This window comes from Saccostrea echinata, unplaced genomic scaffold (genome assembly GCF_033153115.1).
Source record: "Saccostrea echinata isolate AGI-Se365-2 ecotype Australia unplaced genomic scaffold, CSIRO_AGI_Sech_v1 ptg000047l, whole genome shotgun sequence".
NCBI classification, from domain to species: Eukaryota; Metazoa; Mollusca; class Bivalvia; order Ostreida; family Ostreidae; genus Saccostrea; species Saccostrea echinata.
Window position 1 is genome coordinate 15,689,895 of NW_026889796.1, and position 21,238 is coordinate 15,711,132.

At 32.5% G+C, this 21,238-nt stretch overlaps 1 protein-coding gene across 1 annotated transcript; it reads left to right on the top strand.

Annotated features, from left to right (window-relative positions):
- Positions 1 to 15,718: 15,718 nt before the first annotated feature.
- Positions 15,719 to 20,977, top strand: LOC133202472 (homeobox protein Nkx-6.3-like). The gene is made up of 3 exons (XM_061338313.1): positions 15,719 to 16,448; positions 19,201 to 19,406; positions 20,439 to 20,977. The coding sequence occupies exons 1-3, from the start codon at positions 16,100 to 16,102 to the stop codon at positions 20,838 to 20,840; spliced, it is 957 nt and encodes a 318-aa protein (XP_061194297.1). The 5' UTR covers positions 15,719 to 16,099; the 3' UTR covers positions 20,841 to 20,977.
- The last annotated feature ends 261 nt before the right edge of the window (positions 20,978 to 21,238 follow it).

Sequence of the window (21,238 nt, forward strand, 5' to 3'; positions counted from 1 at the left end):
TACTTTCACTCTGTCATTTAACCATTTTAAATCAATAGATTACCATTAGAAGCTTATTATCATTCACTGTGCTTCGATTTCTTTGAATGTCTTTCAGAGTCTTGTGCATGTTTTACAGGTGATAACAAACAAAAACACTTTGAACATAGTATACATTTTTTGTTACCACTTTCAAGTAGTGCATCACACGCTGTAAATAATGTTGTTTTTGTTTTCGTGTTTGTGTGAATGATGAATTGTTTTATTTTTTCAATCTGCATATTTTAAATTAGTTTTTGTATAATTTTTCACAATGCACAGTATAAATAATCACGTTCATTTTCAATGCACCTTTCTTATTTATCATAACTTTGAGGTATACATATAGTTGCTATTGATTAATACGTAGATAAAATTGCAGTAAAAATAGCGCTGAAAATTGTCACTGCTCTTCTTTACTGCAGCATGTAGAATTGCTTGGAAGATAGATCCTTAAGAAATTGCATACCTATTTTTATACTTTAATATATACTTATACTATACAGGGCTCTAATTGGCGAATAATTTAGTCGCTATGGCGCCTAAAAATTATGATTGGCGCCTAATTTTTTTCTATAAGTCGCCAAATTGGCGACCATTTTAAATACGTTCTATTTCCATTAGTGAACTCTTCAAAATTAGAGGCGCGTTTGGTCGTCTGACTGGGACAGCATGGCGTTGCGGATAATACAAAACATGCCAATCTCAATCCAATTTTAAATGTTAAATGTATTTGTCATTCCAATTAAAGAATAGAAGAACTAAAAGACATATGTAAGATAGCGAGAACCCTAAATTTATCATCCATTAATAAAAAATACGACATTTCCGAGGCATGTGTATTGTATTTAGATGTACCATACGATAAATAGATACATACGATCAACAATAGATATAAATTAATAGCGAGCGCAGCGAGCGGCGCATAGCGCCGCTTGTCACTGCGAGCTCTAACGACAACGCCTGGGCGAAGAGAAAATTCGGACTACTGCACATTCATTCAATAGAATTTTTTCTGCAGTAATTCTGGACCCACAATGCATCGTTTCTTGTTTTCGCTGCTAACTTCGTTCGCGTGGTAACAACAACTAAAAATTCACAAAAATAAACTCACCTTAATTTAATGGATATTGCATGCAGATAGTAGATTAAACGTTCTTTGTTAAAATCTTCGCACTTTTTAAACTTTGTTTATGGAAATGCAGATAACATACGACGTCATGTGACGTCAAAGTCTAGACGTTCCAAATGTCTCGTGCGGTTTGAAGAGGCGGATCTTAAAATGAAGTGAACAATGCGCTCGCCCCAACGGTCGCACCGTCAACATATTATCGATGTCATTCCTACTCTTGATGTATATAAAGTCCACATCAATAAAATATTTCATTTGCATTTTCTTAGGAATTGTTCATCGACATTCAACATATTGTTTACCTGTTCATGTTACGTTTGTCCCAGAAATCCCGCGAGATTTGTTCATTTTCCGACTTTTTCACAAAAGAGCGCACTAAGAAGTATAACTCTTCCATAGTGGAAATAGAACGTATTGACTTGGTGATCGTCAAATTACTGAACTATAAACATTTTCAATTCTTTTTAAAGAGTAGAAAAGAAGTTTAAAAGTTAGCAATTGACAAGTCTCTATATATTAACTAATATCACTTTTTAAATTGGCGCCTAAGAAAAAATGCCTGGCGACTAAAAATTTGCATTGGCGACTAAATATTTTTGATTAGGAGCCAATGTACACTTTAAGTTAATGCTTACTTATGTACACTTTAAAAACCAAAGAAAGGTGATATGCCTTCTAAATACAACTTGATTACTGTCAATGATCACTACTTTATTGTTTCATTCAGCTACACGTAAATGTTCCTATGGCATCTAAAATATTAGCGTTAAATTTATGTTCAGTCTAATGCTTGAGCGAAAGTTGTCTTTCCTTGCTTGTAATCAACAGTCTAAATTATTCCTTGGCAAATGATTTTTGACTCTCTTCCAAATACATCTTTCTGTATAAAAAAGAATACAGTTTTTAGGCAATTGCTTAATTTCAAACAGCTTAATCAAAGCTCTTCCGAACTTTCTTTCTTTAAGAGAGAAAAAACAGCATGCCGTAATTCAACAGATAGGATATCTTGGCAACGTTTACGAGATAGGTCGTAAATGAAATTTTAAGCGTGTATGTTTTACACAGTTCATTACAGAATTAATGACCTAGATCACATTGCGAGGGGATCTCTAACCTACCACGAACAAGGCAACACCTGTTTGTTAGTTATCTTAATTAAGTTTTAATTGCCATGTTATTCGTTAAGTCGTTTGCCTACACTAATAACTTGCACACACTGATTAAAGATGGCATATTTATATTGTGTTTTGACACGGTGTAGCAATTCCTCAAATGTTAACTGTCGTCCATGTTTCCAATTATTGAATATATATATACATGTCATGTATTAGTCTACAGTTCTCTGTAATATTCTTTCTTGTAGTATTTTTCTATACTTCATTTATCCAAAGTGATAATGAAGTAATTAATTGACTTAAATTCTAAAGAAGAAAAAAGTCCTGAATCTTTTGCAAAAGTTGCCAGTTTTACACTGCAATAACCGTCACTAGGCTAGGGATAGTGGCAATAACCAACTTAGTAATTTGAAGAAAAAAATGTATTGTTATTTTATTATCATTTTATTATAATTTTTAGAGAGAAGCTCCCGCAGACTAAATTTACTTGTTATAAAACTAGAGTTAAGCCATCTTTATGATAGTTCTACACAATTTCACGATTCCATAAAAAGTCACGAGATTTTAATCGTTAAAAACGAAATGAAGTGTTCGAATAGATTACAGAAATATCTAGTTCGGTACAAAACAGTTAAACACTCAAATGTTTTAGTGGTAAGTTAATTGTCCATATATTTTGTAAAGTCTGAGTAGTTATATGTGACCTTGTTCTTCCGATATCCTCTCTTTTATAGCAGAGGTCTAAAAAGTACGACGTTTTCTCTGTCCTAAATTCTGACCATGTATTCTTGATTTGTCTTTAGAATATTTGTTTTACACATAAGAAGAATACGGCAATAATTTAACTATTTATTATTATTTAATTGTGTACAATATTGAAGTATTTATGGAAAAGCGATTATGTGAAATATGTCATTTTCTTTTATAAATTTAGTTTTTCGTCACCGGATAAAAGAAAAGACATTTTGTTTCAATTTCAAAATTACTTATACAGGTTAGCAATATATTTTATCAATTCATAAAGTGATATCTCGGAATGAATGAATACGATCAAACTTTTCATATTGATTCAAGAAACACTGGTTTTACATCCGAAGCAATTTCAAATTAATTATAAGATAATCATTGTTGAGCTTATATCGTCTCTAAATCGGACAAACCATTCCCTGTCTGCCTCTCTGTTTCTGATTGACCATCACTGACGTAGGTCACTAAACAGATAATTTGTTACAATCGGAATGTAAAGCAATAAATTGATTCACAAGCACAGCAATATTGTTGGCATGCAGTAAAGAGTATTAGCGAAGATAAGATGCGGTATCGCATTTCTCCAAAACACATGATCTGCATGTAATTGCAACTCACTGATTGCGCTATCGGCAGCCTTGTGTGTTGTGGGATCATTAAGGTAGTGTAGCTATTACTCGATAGCTTAATTTTCGCCAGCAATTCATCAACATTCTTACCCCGCTTAGGGCTAGATAGGGGGAAAGAAAATGTGTGTAATTAACAAGGAACTTTTGTTTGTTATCTCTTGACCCGAGTCCTGTCTGATGATATATGCATGTCTGCTAATCACAGCAAATGTTTAGGGCATCAACTGATGGCATTGTTATCTTGAGGTTTGAAGCAAGGTGCACAGAAATTGATGAGAAAAAAGTGCATTCCATATGGCGATTGCCAAATTTTGCAGGTCGCTGTAAGACTTTCTATGTTTACTTTCCATAAAAGATTCTGGTCGTTCTAATAATCTAGACCTAATGCATGAATGGACATGAGGATATCCGTCCATCTGTTACACTTCGGGGTAACCATCCCTTATCCATAATTCTTCTTGTACCACTGAATGCAATTAAAGGAAGCTTTCACGAAGTCTTTATTACATATAGTGCCATTGTGCATTTCTTTTACGTTTCGTTAGGACACATATTTGGGGTATCCCAGAGCAAACATGGACACTGCCATTCTCTCTATAATATTGGGAGTACCCATCTCTTATCCGCAACTTTTCTTACACTACTTAATAAAATTCAATGAGACTTTCACAGGAACTTTTTACCTAGTCCACTGTGCACCTACTATTTCACTTTCTGATCGGACAGATATTTGGGGTTTCTCATAGCAAAACATGGATTTTGCCATTATACTCATATGTTAGCGGGGGTATCATTTTGTGAGTTCAGTGCTCACATTACCTCTAGTTTCATATTTTTTAACTCACCTGAGCTGAAAGCTCAAGTGAGCTTTTCTGATCACCCGTTGTCCGTCCGTCTGTCTGTCCGTCCGTCTGTAAACTTTTCACATTTTCAACTTCTTCTCAAGAACCACTTGGCCAATCTTAACCAAACTTGGTACAAAGTATCCTTGGGTGAAGGGGAGTGTAAATTGTTAAAATAAAGGGCCAAGTCCCCTTACAAGGGGAGATAATCAAGAAAAGACAAAAATAGGGTGGGGTCATTAAAAAATCTTCTTCTCAAGAACCACTGGGCCAGAAAAGCTGAAACTTATGTGGAAGCATCCCTGGATAATGTAGATTCTAAATTCTTAAAATCATGACCCCCGGGAGTATGGCGGGGCCACAATAAGGAATCCAAGTTTTACATTGAAATACATAAGAAAAATCTTTAAAAATCTTCTTCTCAAGACCCACTGGGCCAGAAAATCTTGGATTCCCTACTGTGGCCCCGCCCTACCCCCGGGGGTCATGATTTGAACAATTTAGAATCTACACTACCCCAGGATGCTTCCATATAAGTTTCAGTATTTCTGGCCCAGTGGTTCTTGAGAAGAAGATTTTTTAAGATTTTTCCTATATATTTCAATGTAAAACTTGGATTCCCTATTGTGGTCCCGCCCTACCCCCAGGGGTCATGATTTGAACAATTTAGATTCTACACTACCCCAGGATGCTTCCATATAAGTTTCAGCTTTTCTGGCCCAGTGGTTCTTGAGAAGAAGATTTTTAAAGATTATATCCACTGGGCCAGAAAAGCTGAAACTTATATGGAAGCATCCTGGGGTAGTGTAGATTCTAAATTGTTCAAATCATGACACCCGGGGGTAGGGCGGGACACAATAGGGAATCCAAGTTTAACATTGAAATATATAAGAAAAATCTTTAAATATCTTCTTTTCAAGAACCACTGGACCAATAAAGCTGAAACTTATTTGGAAGCATCCTGAGGTAGTGTAGATTCTAGATTGTTCAAATCATGACCCCCGGGGGTAGGGCGGGGCCACAATAGGTATATCAAAAGGGGGGAAATCTGGTAAAGAACAGCATGGCCAAAGTTACTCAGGTGAGCGATGTGGCCCATGGGCCTCTTGTTTTAATTTAACGTAAAAGTATTGGCTTTTCAATACACTCTATTATGATCATTGAAAGTAGTTTTGAGGAAACTGTGCAAAAGAAAATCTGTAAAGCAGGTCCAGCAGTGTGCATCTTTAGAAGTATCATCAATACATGTTTGGTTAACTTAGGGCTAATAGTTAACTTATAATGAAGCTGCTCCAAGAACTTTAACCTGGTCACTCATCCCGAAAATGAAGATCAGATCCAGCATCCCAAGCAAGTCCAGTAGTGTGCATCCTTAGATTTATCATCCATGAAAGTCTGGTCAACATAAGGCTAATAGTTATTTCAGAATGAACCTGCTCCAAAAACTTTAACCTGTTCCAAAAACTTCAACCTACATGTATTCCAAAAACTTTAACATGCTCCATAAACTTTAACCTGGTCATTCTTTAGCATCTGAAACCTTGACTGGTACAACGAAATATATTAAAAGCATCGTCCATGCATTTTTTATTCATATAGGCCATAGAAGTACTTGAAAAGAAATCTGCTCCAAAAACTTTAACCTGGGACGCCGACACCGACCCAAGTTTATTACATAAACTCCCCCAACTTTGTTGAAGTGAGCTAAAAATTACAATTGTAATTTTCGTATTTACTACAGGGCAAGAACACGGGATTATGGAAGCATCAGAGGTTATGAGGAGAAAGTTCAATATCAAGCTAAATATATTTATACATGTCAAAGTAACACTGTAAATACCAGTAAAAGACAGATTTATTTGTGAAGCTCATTTTTCTATTTTCCATGATATTGTTCACTGAGGAATCTAGTTTCTCCAAGCTCAAATTTGACTAAATATATGGTCCAGAAAATTACAGCTGTTGTATGGATGGCTTATTTAGAGCCAGAATCCAAATCTTTAAAGTCCTTTCCATTTTGTGCACAAGGAGGTAGAAAATCTATTACGATCATGTTTGTAGCAGCATCGTTTTTTTGGGGGGAGGGGGGGGGGGCTCTGGTCTATGCTTATTTGCAGGGAACTTACGAGAAAAGTTTCAATTGCATATTTCAACGAATTTGACGGATGTCGGTCTTTATTCATTTAAAATTATAATATAATAAGTTTGATGGTAATAAAGACACAAAACACCTTTTCAGCTTCACGCTATTTTCATTTTTTCAGTCTTTTACCTCTTAAAATTCGCCCTGACTGCAGATTTTGTAGGTATATTTCCTTACTGAGAGCAATGAACTAAGAACGGTTTTAAGCCTTACCCTTATCCGAGATTATTAAGAAAAATAAAGAAAAAAAACACTGATGCATTTAGGAATTAGAAAGGTTATTCCAATTTTATTACTTCGAATTTAAGATTTCTGTAAAGTAGCACATTTTTACGAATAACCGTGCAAAAATATTTAGTTGATGGTCGGTATGACCGAACGATAGTCGAGTGCTCGAATACTTGGTGTCATCCCTAATTCAAACCTTCGGTAGTTGTTTTGAATATTCATGTATCTTGCAATCGTAGAGATCATTGTTCATCGCTTTTGACAATATGCTTTCATTGAAGTTGCCTAAAAGTAAAATACATGCCCATAAAAGCAGAGAATATGTACTAAATGAAAATGTGTGCAAAATTCTGATTTAATTTAATAAAAATGCCAGTAAACAAAAAAGTTCAAAATATAGGAACTGGATTTCTCAGATTAACTGTACACCTGAATATTTATCGTTTTAGCTTCATTAACACCACACCACTTCTGTGCCTTGGTTTAAAAAAAATCAAAATTTAGCTAAATTGAAACTAATTAAATTGATTTAAAAGAAAACCTAAAGCTTATAATAAAAGAGACAGAGAAAATGAATTCAAATCTTTGTGAAAACGACTTTTATGATGGACACATAATTAATGTGTTTTAAACAGTTCTGTAGTTTATACACTTTTAATTTACTATAGTACATGGAAAAGGTAAAGATAACGAACTGTGATCGAAGTCAAAAAATCTATAAACAATACATACCTGTAGAGAAAGCATAAAATCAGTTTCTATAGTACACTTTTGCACTACATGTTCTTGAGTACTTTCATCGAAATCTTTTTGTTTCACTGTTTTTCCTACCATGTCAGTTGCTTTTATTCTTTAAACAAAAAGAAATTAGAGCAAGAAAATATTAAAACGTTTCGGACTCACAATAGAATATCATGCAAGTTTGTGCTATGATAATGTTACAGTATAGTTACAATAAGGAAGAAAGTACAATGATTAAATCTGTTATAAAAGTACAATATAAATTTGTATAAAAAAAAAATATTTCCACATCAGAAACATAACAAATGATTGAAAAGTGTCTATACGAGATATTTCAATGCTTTTTATTGAACATGAGTTAAATGTCGAATATATTCTTTAAGGAACAATTAACATCAATTTATTCGGATAAAATCAATCCAAGTCGCCATTCTTTGTAAGGAATTGGTTTTGGTGTTTATCATATTGGAGCCTATTCCAGAACACGACATATTATTTTAACGTCCTGTAAGATAATCAATATTTCTCGATGGTGTCACTAAGTAGTCCACTCTCTTTCATATGATAACTTTGTTCCTGGAGAAATAGAAAGCATGATAACAAAGAAATCATTTTCTTAATTGATTTCTGCAGAAATTGTTGGTATCATTCGCGTCGTCGCTGAGTAAAGCTAATAGCTGTAAGCATTTGACGATAGAAGATTTGTAATCGTTCGAAATGAGAGTGAATCAGTTAATGAAATAATTCTGCCGCCTAAAAAATGGAGATTTTCTCACGGATACTGAAATGAATCTATGCCCGAGGAGCCTTCCAAGAACGGCATAATGACAAAAACCGCTGCGCATCATTTGGCGCATGCAATATCTTCCTGCATCAACCACTAAAAAGCGATGCTTGAGTGTGCTCTTAATTACCAGTAAAGACTCTTTTTGAACAATAAAGTAAAGGCTGATTAATAATTGAATACGTAACAGCTTTAAGTTGTTCATTTAGATAATTAATTGATGGATAATGATTACTTAATTGACAATATGGCGTCACTGTTGCATTTCTACACGTTTATTTTCTATAATTGATATCAAGCAGTGTTTTGAGCTATTTGCATTAGTATGACTGAAATACCATTTCATATTATTTGTTTTCATAAAAGCAAAGAAAAAACATTTCCCGTCTTGATACTTGAAAATAAACAATACAAAAATGTTGATAAATCAAATACAATACAATATTCGTAGACAACATGTTACTTAATTAAAATAGAATTACGATATTACGAAGTCTTCATAAGTTACATTTTAAAATGTACAGATATCATTAAAAAAGGTGGCGATAGTGATCGATCTCAAAGAAATCCACAAACAATACCAATCTATAAACAGGGCATAAAACACAGACCCCCTGGAAATTCCAGAGGTGGGATCAGGTGCCTAGGAGGAGTAAGCATCCGTCGACCGGTCACACCCGCCGTGAGCCCTAAGTATTGATCAGGTAGACGGAATTTAAGTATAAAAACAAAGGCCTAACAATTGGTACGAAAAACGTTAGCCAATATACGACCATTTCTTACAGTATCCATATAGGTATCTATTTGTGATGCTGAAGAATATCGACATGGTCATCACTATAATAGAAAAATAGAATGATCAACAGTCCCATATTGTTGTACGCTGTTTCTTTACTTATTTGGGAGAAATTAATTCAATTAAATTGTGATACAAAATATAAAAGCAAAGTTCAAAAACCATTACTAACTTCATTGAACAAGAATACAGAAATTTTTTTCGTACACAATTACACGTAATAGACACGAGACATAACTTGCAATTACTTTGATTGATACTTATTTTTCTTCAATTTAAAAGTTACTCTTTTAGTTGAAAAGAAGATAAGAGAAAGACCAGTTGATTGTGATATGACATTGCATATTTAACCTGCATTTCATGTAAATGTCATCCTACTTTGATCTTTAAGAAACATTAAAAATCTCTCTTCATGTTCAAAGCCTCGCTTCTCTGAACATATCCTCTTTATTAAAGAGGCAGGCTAATTGTTACTAGTGGAATCAATTCGCCAGTCTCCGGACCCGGGCGGATAATGATAACCTATACTTACATGTCAAACAAACTTATACTTAGGCCCAGTAACGATAAACGAGCGCCGTTTAAGCTAAGGTTCCATATAATTTCCGCTGGTTTTGAGTACTGAGTTATGCAAAGCAAAGTATCTTGTTGATGAGACTATAGTCTCTGGTTTATAGCAAATGAAGATTTTTATATACATGTATGTGGAATTTGATATGGAATATTATCTTCTTTAATCAAATTTTTTGAACAACGTATTGTTAATTGTGTAGAAAACATATATCAAAGTTTGAACACCGTAAACATTAAATATCATTGTAAATAGTGGACTTTCAACTTTTTTCCCCCTTAGATTATACGCAATAACTTGGCACTGCTATTCTGATCAGAGTAGAGTATTTAATATTGATTCTGTTTTACACAATTATAATTTTTAGTTTCATTTAGAAAAATTTGAGTTCTTCTACTATGTACTGGTATTCATTTATGCATGCAACATGTAAACTGATTTACGATAGTTATCCTCCAACTGTTGACCAAAAAATCATTTAAATAATATAGCACTTGAATGACAAGTTACTGGGTTAACAAATTGTCACTTCGAAATTCATGTTGAGTCTACATAGAAGTCAGTACATTTATTCTCTAACAGTATTACGGAAAAAAGACAAATATACATGTACATGTATGCACAACACATAAGTTTTCATACTGACCTATTCCTGGCTATAGATAATTTCTCGGAAATATTTTATCACATGAAATCAAGAATATAACTTGGGGCAATGTTATTAACTATAAATGAACGATTTCAAAACAAACAAAAACAAAACAAAACAAACGAAGCTATCCAAAAATTATCAAAAAAAGGTCTAAAAGTATTATTTGTACTAATCATTAGGTTTTATTCCTGTTAATTTATCACGTAAACTTTTTTAAAAGTTTTTATCAGCCCTGTATTAAGTTTTATTATCATTTTACTTTAATTATTATTTTACATTATTGAAATCAGTGAAACATTCAGAATAACACAATATTCTGCCTCTGGAAGATAACTTCTGTTTTGAAACAGTCCATAAAAGGTAGCTCAAAATAGCTTTATAAGGAATCTTAAGAAGAAAATATACCTATTATAAGAAAAAAATTAAAACCAGGCCGTTTATTTTAAAATTCAGAGTAAGTGACCATACTTTAGAAGTTGAAAGTGGTAGAAACAAAAATTTACCAAGACATCATAGGCTATGATTGTGAACAAAACAACTGCACCGGTTTCATAACTCGCTGACGCGCATTACTCAATTTGTTTGCGCACACCATTGCAGTTATGAGACTATATCTATATCTCAAAAATATTAATTCAATGCTTAAATGTATAAATAAAGAGGGTGTTGCAGAAACTCGTGATTATTCCCTAAATCGAGAAGGACATTTAAATGCCCACGACGCATGAAGAGTTATCTCTAAATATAGATAATGCTACGTAGATGACTTTATTTATACAGCGGGTATGTCCAGCTTGTTATAAAAAAACATTTCACATTTTATGTTATCATGCATAGTTTTTCCTAACATAGACTGGCGACCTGTAAACTTTTTTCACATCTATGGTCACTGTCGCAATATTGCACGAGAAAAGTTAGAACGATAAAAAGCACAATTAATGGCAAGTACACCTCGCACATAATTTTGAAAGATGTACTGTAAAAAGCGTGCGTTGATATTTTTCAATATATAAAAATGTGTCTAATAATTACGCTATTGATGCAATATCCAAGAAATTCCATTGAGTCATTTCAATTTAGTTGTTTCAAGTCAAATCTGAACCACTAATTAACAGAACAATAATGAAACGAAATGAGTATGAATAAATTAAATTATTTTAAATGATAGTACTTTATTTTTTAAGACATTGCCACTAAATAATAACATTAAATGTATGTCTTACTAGTTTTAGATCACAATATCAAGGAAAACAATTTAATTTTGCATGCATTTAAAATATTACCCATTAACTTTCTCTCCCTCTCTCTTTCTCTCTCAAGAGAGTTGTTACATTGTTCTTCCATTATAGTGTACATGTATAAGAAAAAAAAATGTTTATACATGTACCAGCCATTCCAGGATTCGAACCCATTCTCAGGTAAAAAGAATCTTCGCATTGAGTCCACACGCTTTACCACTAGACCAGCTCCGACACTGAAGTATGGTGTGCTATTTTATGTACACATTTTGCATTTCGGGTGGATAATAATTTTTCTTCAATTTTTGTGATTTTCAAAATTATGCCTCTTTGAAACAAAAATCGGAAATGGCAGTTTTGAAGAAAAATCCTGTCTCTTTATGCGTATATCAAATTCATTCTGTTTCAAGGAGGCATTTTTTCAAAAACAATGGGGATTCCCTATTTGAAAAACAGAAAACTTGACTTATTTTGCTATGTGACTAATTTACACTTCTTTTAATGGCAAATTGGTAGTCGATATGCATTTTGCAAATATTGTTCTACATTGTGCTGTATATACTGTTGTATCTGAAAAAAATTTAGACCGTTTTCTGTGACTTAAAATTTTTCTTTTAAACTGCTACAGCTTTAGGGAAAATAACAAAAGAACTGCAACACCCTCTTTTTTGTTTGATATAACTGAATGTATGATGACGTGTTCAATAAATATAAAATTAAACGAACATCACCTATTTTCTTTAGAGAAGTATGTCAAGCATCCAAAGATCATATGGTGCCACCATTCCTTTCTTGGTGACGTCATTTCAAAAATGGGATTTTTTTTTCAAAAAAATTGGCCGGTTTAATTTTTAAACATTATGGTGCAAAAATATCTTAACATTAATAAAATGAAGGAAACAAAATGACAGAAAATTTATTTCAGTCTTTAATTTTTTTCGGAAAAAGTCTATGTTTATGCTTATAATTTTAAATCATGATTAACCTGTAGGGATATTAAACTCCTTTTGGTTTATACAATCTCTTTTCTGATACGTACAATATCGAGTTCAATGAATTATTTCTTCAACAATGGAGCATTTTTTTCGAATCAGTACCACTATCAGAATAATACAATAAGATTTAATGCTCAGTTGCAGGACCACGGACGGCAGCTATTCATATGTACATTTATGTTAATTCAGTGTTTCTTCTTTAGACTTATTATATTTAATGTAAATACATATTCTTTTTAATTTAAATTCCGAAACATAATAACGCATGTATTTTCGAACGGTTGTGTGAACTAGTGATACATCCACCCGTCTAGTGAACGCGCTAAATCAAAAGGAGACGTCATCTAAAGTGTTAAGATTGCTTTCGTCAATATCAGAGTATTAGAATACTTAAAAGGAAATTACTCATCCTTCTTCATATTGCTGTTTACTGATACGGATAAATCGTTTGGAGCAAATATTTGTCTATTAAATCGGAAGAAACAGATATAGTTTATTAATCAAAAACAAAAGATGTCGATACACACATTCCGCTGGTGACGTCCTTGTCACTATGTTAGAACGTTGGTGGTATTTATAAGCCACAGTAAACGCTCTTGAACGATAAAGATCACATTTGATTTCTTCGGCTGCGTGAAAACTGCAGAATCCTCATGCAATGAAGAAAGCGAATGGAAAACACATGGTTACAGCGACGTACCCTCATAAACCGTCATTGCTGATTCTTGCCATTATCCAATATCATATCTATAAGCTGCCAACAAGAACGTGAAACGGAAAACGTTTATTGTCGGGGTAGGCCCAATAACACGCGGAGAAATACTCCTTAAATGCTCATAACTGTCATGTCTCGATACGGCAATCTTGTAATTGTTTGGGGTATGATGGAGCACAAAGTAATATTTCTATTGCTGGTTTTCGTCTAAGCTCTGATTCCGCAATTTCACAGTGATGGTTTGCAATAACTCAAGAGCGATTTTATTAATTGTTAATAACAAATGTTCAATTTCCCGGTTTTGTTTTCTCATAAATATTTTGCTACATTTATCAAGAGCTGTTTTTAGCCGTAAACGCCTCAGCGTAGAGTTAATATGTGACTACGATGTCAATATTACGCGCCTGTAATACAACTATTATGGGTTTTCTTCAAGCTAAGAGACAATTCAAATTATTTTCTATGAATTCATGAAATCTATATATATATATTCTTCTCGTTGGAGAAATTAATGCTTTCAAGATAAGGTGTACGGGTGGAAGGGTTGTGAAAGTCGTTTTTGTACGTGTAGAAGAAATTTATGTAAAAATTTTTAACCGGTTAAATTTTCATAGCTATATCAATGTTATATCTGCCAGTCAAGCGGATTGTTTTTGTTTTTAACTTATTTTATTGTATATATATTATACAAAGGTTTCTTTTTACACAAATTAAACAAAATTACAAATAAATAACTATTTTTGCTGCTGTCCATAAATTTATTGATGAAACCTGTAGATCTTAGATTGCTATGTTATTGAACAGAATTTTCACTTATTTTATTTGTAAAATTTCACAGTTCTATGAATTATTTTGCAAGACACATTGTAATATTCAAGAAGGGGAACCAGTAAGTTGTTAAAATTTATTTCCAATCCTTTTGATTCATTTAAAAAATGTTCAAAACAATAAACAATACAAAAGCTTCGAAACCAAGGTCTAACAACTTAACGTTGTTCTTACCTGAAATTGTTACAACTGTCAATATCTATAGAAAAACTTTGATGTACAAATATGTCTGTTTTATACATCCATTCATTAAATAATTCTTTAAAAAGTTAACTTACTTGAGTTCTGGTTTTAAATAAAACTACCAGAATCTCTAATAAATATTGTACGGATTGAAAAATATACTGACTGATTTCAACAATTTGGGTTTCGTCTCCCAAAGACGTACATTGTAGGTGATAATCAATTAATTTAGTAAGGCATAAAAGGTTTCTAAATAGTTCCTTCCTAGCATGTTGGTAATTGATACAAACAAAGAACAAATGATAAGAGGTTTTTTTTTGTTTACCACATGAACAATTAGGACCCTCGATAATGTTTCTGCTAAACAGGTCATAATCCAAGTTCATTTTTTTTTATTCTGTAAGACCACTTAATGGTTCAACATGAGGTAATACAAAATACAGTTGCGTCTTGGTTAAGTTTGCATGACAAAAATGAGGAGGGGGCCCTGGGTTTTGAGGTTTTTTTTTTAAAATGTATATATTATGTGATAAAATTTAGATTGTTCCATTGATCTACTGAATCAAGAACAAAAGCTTTCGTAAATATTTCGAGTCTACATTTAGGAATAGTGTAGTCCTTCCGATTGCGTGTATTGTAATTTGTTACTTTTATGTAATATATTTCAAAAACTTGGGTTTTTTAATTAGATTTTTTTATTACTTTTTATACTACACGTAATTTTTTCACGAAACACCAACCACACACTCTATAATATTTTTAACATTTATATGTACTTGTAGAACACAGAGATCAACTTTTAGAATCATTGTCTTTTTAACCGTTTCAGCAAAATCAGCATTTCGCTTTTGTGTTCTTAAAAAGAATAGAAAATTTTTGACTCACAAGCTCTTCTGAAATTTTTTGGCTTCTAGATTGGACACGTGCAGAGAGAGTTTGAACGGATAGGAATATATTAATGGAGAAACTCTATCCTGAATAAGTAATGTAATATAACTTTTATTGCTCGGAACAGACCCTGGGATTAGGCAGGCAACACTGATAACGCCTTCAATTCAAAAACAGGTAGACGTTTGCAGTAATGCCCCCGACACCTCGGCAAACAAATATTTTCTTATCAGTTTTCCTTTATGACAATTTATTATAACAGCAATGACATGCTGAATTACTTCTTCATAGCGGAAAATTTGTTCTTTTTAATCCAAAATATCAGTAGAAAGCTGTGATACGATGTTTGAAAACCTTGTTTTTCCTCGTCAGGAGAGATTCGGGTATATGGTGAATTTCGAAGGTGGAACTCTTCAGTAGGGAATGACAAGTGATTGATGGTATAGGTCCCTCCTCCGACTGGATCGCTTACTCTGGCCTCATTAACTGGCTAATAGATTTATATCAACGAGGACTTAGTGGCTTTAATTTCTCTCGTTACCGATGTCGATATGAGAGCGTGGCTGTAAGTGCTTAGACAAATCATTTGCTACTTAATTGAACGAGGACTGTCTGCCAATAACAGAAAGGCTTTACACTTGAAGAAAAAATCGCTTTGCTTTGAAAACAATATGTCCTCGTACATTTAATCTGCTGCTCCCGTGATGTAATTTTAATAGCCATAAATTTTAAAACAGAAGGCTTACTGGGTTTTCTCTTTTAACCTTCCTTATTTTCACTTTGGGAATTACTTTTAAATTAACTTCGATTTCTGTCTAAGAAGAATCAGCAGCTGCGAAAGAGTTCAAACAGCGATGGAGTGTCGAGTAAATCCAGGAGCTTTCTTGTCCCCATGCCACTCCAGGGATGTACATTTCATCACCACCCAGCGGACCTGGCACCCCCACATCTACAATCCACCCCCGAAGCAACCAACGCCTTTCTTCATTTCGCACATTCTCGGATTATCAGAGCAAAGCAAAAACACTGAAGCCAAAAAAATTAATAAAGACAGCGACAATTTGCCGAACAGTCGAGAGGAAACCCTTAGGAGTAGCAATTATACGACAGAAGAGGGATTCAAGGACGACTGCAAGTGTGGTGGGTGTCTGAGTGGACTAAAAGAAAACGACAATCAATTGAAGAGCGGATCTCCTGTAACAAGTAAGGATTTCCTCGGTCCCTCAAGGCCAGTAACACTCCTGTATCTCATTTACAAAAGTCGCACGATTTCATTAAAAAACTAAAACGTTTTATTAAGCATTCCGATGTATCAATTTTCGCTCGTTTGATGAGGCTTTGTAAAAATGTCGTCTATAAAAGAGCTATAAATTAAACGTTTTTAGCTTTCCCAAGAGCCGACTTATTTAAGTGGGCACGTAATGCAGTGAATTTCTGAAAGTAATAATTGTAGACTTATCTCAATCTTCTGGTTAATTAGTATTGACAAATTAAGTTAAAAATACAAAAACTTTCAATTTTTAAGCTTTTTAAAAACCAATTGATAAGAACCAACAAGAATTCAAATTATTTACAAATATATCAGCTATAAAATTGCTCTTTTTTTTTTTTTTTTTTTTTTTTTTTTTTTTACATAACTTAATGTTTTACATATATATATTTCTTGCCAAAAACTAATCAAATTTTGCATTATAAAATTAATAAAAATATATCGAGAATGTATTTTTTCACAATGGCATCCAACAATTGCTTTTCACAAGCACTTTGGCAATAAATGAAGTGGTGTTTTTTTTAATTTTAAAAAAGAAGAATACTTAAATGTTTGTATATTTTATATATTAACATTAAGAAAACAAATTAATAATTTATTACTTTGTAGAAATAAAACGGAATAAATAAAAATAACTTATCAAAGATAAAAGCTACTCCAATTTTATTTAAATATTTTTAATTCTCTAACCTTGTAAATCGAAAAATAAATCGTCAAAAAATGTCTGCCAACCTTATCCGAGTAATTTTTTTTTTTTGAACATTTTATGTCAAGTAATAAGTAGGAATAACAATTTCCTTTTTTTAAATTCATACACTACGGAGAAATTGTAAATCGGTTAACAAGAGTGCAAAGAGATTTGCATTTTTTCACAGTGACATTCCATACATAACGCATAATAAGAAAAGTAGATTAATATTTACCTATATAATGATATCGTTATATGACAATTAAAGTCACCATCACCTCAATGGTCTTGTTCAAATTAAATATGAACCACTCATGTACCTATATTTGGCATCGTTAAGGGACAGTAACTGTCTCCCTGCCGCATGTCAAAGTCACCACGCTCGGTATTTAATGCATGTCGATCCCAATCTCTGAAGATGTCATAATTAGCCACGCATTCTAATCGCTTGGTCATAAAATTAATTCTTGACCCCCCGTCACTTATGTTTATCGAAATTAGTAGAAAATCGATCCAGGGCAATCAGAAATCTCTATTCTATTGGGATAACTAATCAGTGATTAGGATTTAGCGCCTGCTGGTTTTTCGTGATGAGCGGCTGACAGCATTTGCATCTGGAAACAATCGAAAACTATAACAGAAAGTTAATATTGAGCCTCCTATTCTTAAATGGTGTATTAGACCACATGTTAATGTCACCACAAGATTGTATTTTCTTATATTAGTACAAATATTTTCTTCTTTATTGGTTTGATTGTTGTGAAGATGTGTAACGTTATATATTGAGTATGCAATCGGACCCATTGACATTTCAGTTTTGTAGATTTTTTCCCATTTAAATGCACTGGTACAACTTTAATGATGGGCAAAAAATCTAGGAAGATCATTAAAGCATTCTTTTGCCGTCAAAGCACGTGTTTTTAAACCAAATTATTAATAAATTAGAAATTATTTGTAAACGTGAATTTATACCGATTGTATTTGATTCTAGAAAAAATAATGATAACCTTAAAATGTTATATGTTTTAGAAGGTACACAAATTTATCTTAGGGAATGTCATGACAGTTAAAGTTGTAAAAAGAACATATTGCATATACAATGTATGTATACTTTGCAATACAAATATGAAATAATACATGTATTGCGATTTCGTATATTCTATAACTATATGTACTCTTAAATGTGGTTTTGTACATCTTCCATGTATAACTCCATTGTAGAAATGATTTATATTGTATAATAAACTTAAATTTTAATCATACTGTTTTAATTGTAAATGCCCCCTGAGGGACCTTGATTAGTGAATGAACAATAAATATATACTCTAAAATGCAGGTGTATCCTATAAAATGTTTTGTAATTAATCATGGACACTGAAATACACATCTAAAATAATCAAAACTTATTTTATTTTTATTTTTTTTAAAATTTCATTTGGTGGCATTACATGTATATAAGATAACGACATTTCTTATTTAACTTCAAAAAATCTCTTGATGGTCACCTATTTATAGATTTCTTAATCACTGTAAAAAAAAAAATATCAAGCAAAATTCTAAATATGCATGTATTATAAATTCTTATTAATATGATATTTTTTGTCAATATTTAGATTTAATAAGTATTATAAATATTTGTTGAGAGAAAATTTATAGTCATTAATTCCTGCTGTTCATTTCATTTCATGTTACAATAAATAAAATATTAGATAGATAAGTACAGTATATATATATATATATATATATATATATATATATATATATATATATATATATATATATGAGATCCTCTAATACATTTTTTTCCATTCTTTCTTCATTTTGCATGTGTGTGTCTTCGAATATTTATACGCATTTCAAAGTTTTATTTTTCAATTTCACGATATTTAAGATTTTTAAAAAAAATTCGGTTCATGGCAAAAAGCCATGATCTATAAAAATATTGTTTAATAAATATAATTAAAATATAAATATTCAATTTTTTTCATCTTTCCTAGTCACTAATGAGTCCGTCGACGTGGAGAAAAGGAAGAAAACAGATGACAGCGAATCTACGGAGCAGCCGACAAAGAAGAAAAAAGCGCGAACAACTTTCACTGGGCGCCAAATATTTGAATTAGAAAAGCAGTTTGAACAGAAAAAGTATTTGTCATCGGCAGAAAGAGCTGAAATGGCGACATTGCTCAATGTCACAGAAACGCAGGTAAAGCATTTAAACACTCCCACACCCACACACCCCACACCCCAAATTGCGTTCACACACATTTCTTAGTTTGTCAGCATAACTTGTATTATTCTAGAATTTTTATACCCATTTTAGGTAATGATTTTTTAATAGTTCATAAATTATTTTGCAATCGTTTGTTAGAGCTTAGAATGCATTTCTGAAAAAACATTTTTTTTTATTCAGCTATTCCAGCAAAACAATAGTATCATTTAATGATCGTCACATTTCTAGGTCAAAGGTTGTTAAGCGCAAGTTTATTCCCCATCAAGTGTAATTTTACAGGGTATGTGCAATTATACACGTATTCACCATAAAATATCTTGAATATCTGAAACTTACTGAACAATTTATTTAAATTTATAAGAAAGAATCTACTTTCATTATAGAAATGACGAAAGAAAATAGTTACTTACTTCCATAAGATTTTTAAATATGATTTAATGGGAATTTGTTTTATATAATTGAATTCTATTGATGCAAAACCCATGCACTTCAAATCTATCTGCTCTTAAAAGACACTTTTATATGTTGTGCTTACTTTGAGCAAGACAGAATAGAAAAGAGGGTTGATGTAAGGAAAACATATCTAAACAGTAATGCGCCTCTTCCAAGAGGGTCCATAGAATAATTACAGGCAATAAATGCATTAAGTAATTGTTATTACTATGAGTGGATAACTGGCAAAACAATTAACCAATTATCCTATGGTAGCATTAGCTGTGGGGAGCTGCAGAAGCAAACAAGGTAGAGAGATATGTGTTAGTTTCAATTTAAATCCTACAGTCTGGAACATACTGGGCATATCTATTACAGTTTTACACGTGATACCAATTAACTGTCCATTTTTTCCTGATAACGAGTCTGCTTTTGTTATCACCATGCCACTTATTGCAGACACATTTTTGACAGTAAACGGTTGTTGAATAAACGCTTACTTGGTAAGACTCAAAGACTTCTGCTAAATTTATCAATGGACACAGATTTTGTTTACACATTGTTATTTTTCAGGTTAAGATATGGTTCCAGAATCGTCGGACTAAATGGAAAAAACAGGAGAACATTTCGAACGCCGAGGCCGCAGAACACAAACTAAGTGTGGAGAAATGCGCTCACGTGCAAAAGACCGTTTCGATGAGTAAACAGATGGCCGACAATCCAAGCAACTCACCTTGTTCCATCGTCATTAAACGTGAAGACAACCATTCCTCACCATCATCCGATGACAAATGTCGAGAAACATACATGTGCTGTGACAACATTAAAGTCGAAAAAATAGTTGAAAATGACATTAAAATTGAAAATGACTTTACAGATTCATGTCAGGACGATTGTGAAAATGAACACGAAATCAACAGTGCTACTGAACAACAAACTGGTCAAGAAGCGGATGTCCCGATGGACACCCAGTAGCTACACATTTATGTTGTCTCTCTACCTAACTTTATCACCTAAACCCCTTTGTCTTTTATATTATACACACACATTTATATTTAAGTGTACACGTAGTTGTGTAATAAATAATAACTTAATAACAGATGCAAAACCAAGCATTTCATTGTCATGTTTGAAAATGATTTAGGAATGAAAATCTGAATTTAAAAAAAATGCATGATTGTAATGAACTCAATAAATATGTAATACATAATTCAAGTACATGGGTATTTAAAAACCCATGAGGTCGAATATATATACATTCATTTCAATCTTTTAGTGAAAACGCTTGAATTGATATATTTTTTATTACCTTTACTATCATTTTGTTATCTAATTTGAGACAAAATCGTTTAAATTTCTGATAAATAATAGAA

Bases quoted from the DNA above. Each gene is read 5' to 3' on its own strand.
- LOC133202472 (XM_061338313.1), top strand. From the start codon at position 16,100: ATGGAGTGTCGAGTAAATCCAGGAGCTTTCTTGTCCCCATGCCACTCC. The intron at 16,449-19,200 runs GTAAGGATTTCC...CATCTTTCCTAG, and splicing joins GAGCGGATCTCCTGTAACAA to TCACTAATGAGTCCGTCGAC. The intron at 19,407-20,438 runs GTAAAGCATTTA...GTTATTTTTCAG, and splicing joins TCAATGTCACAGAAACGCAG to GTTAAGATATGGTTCCAGAA.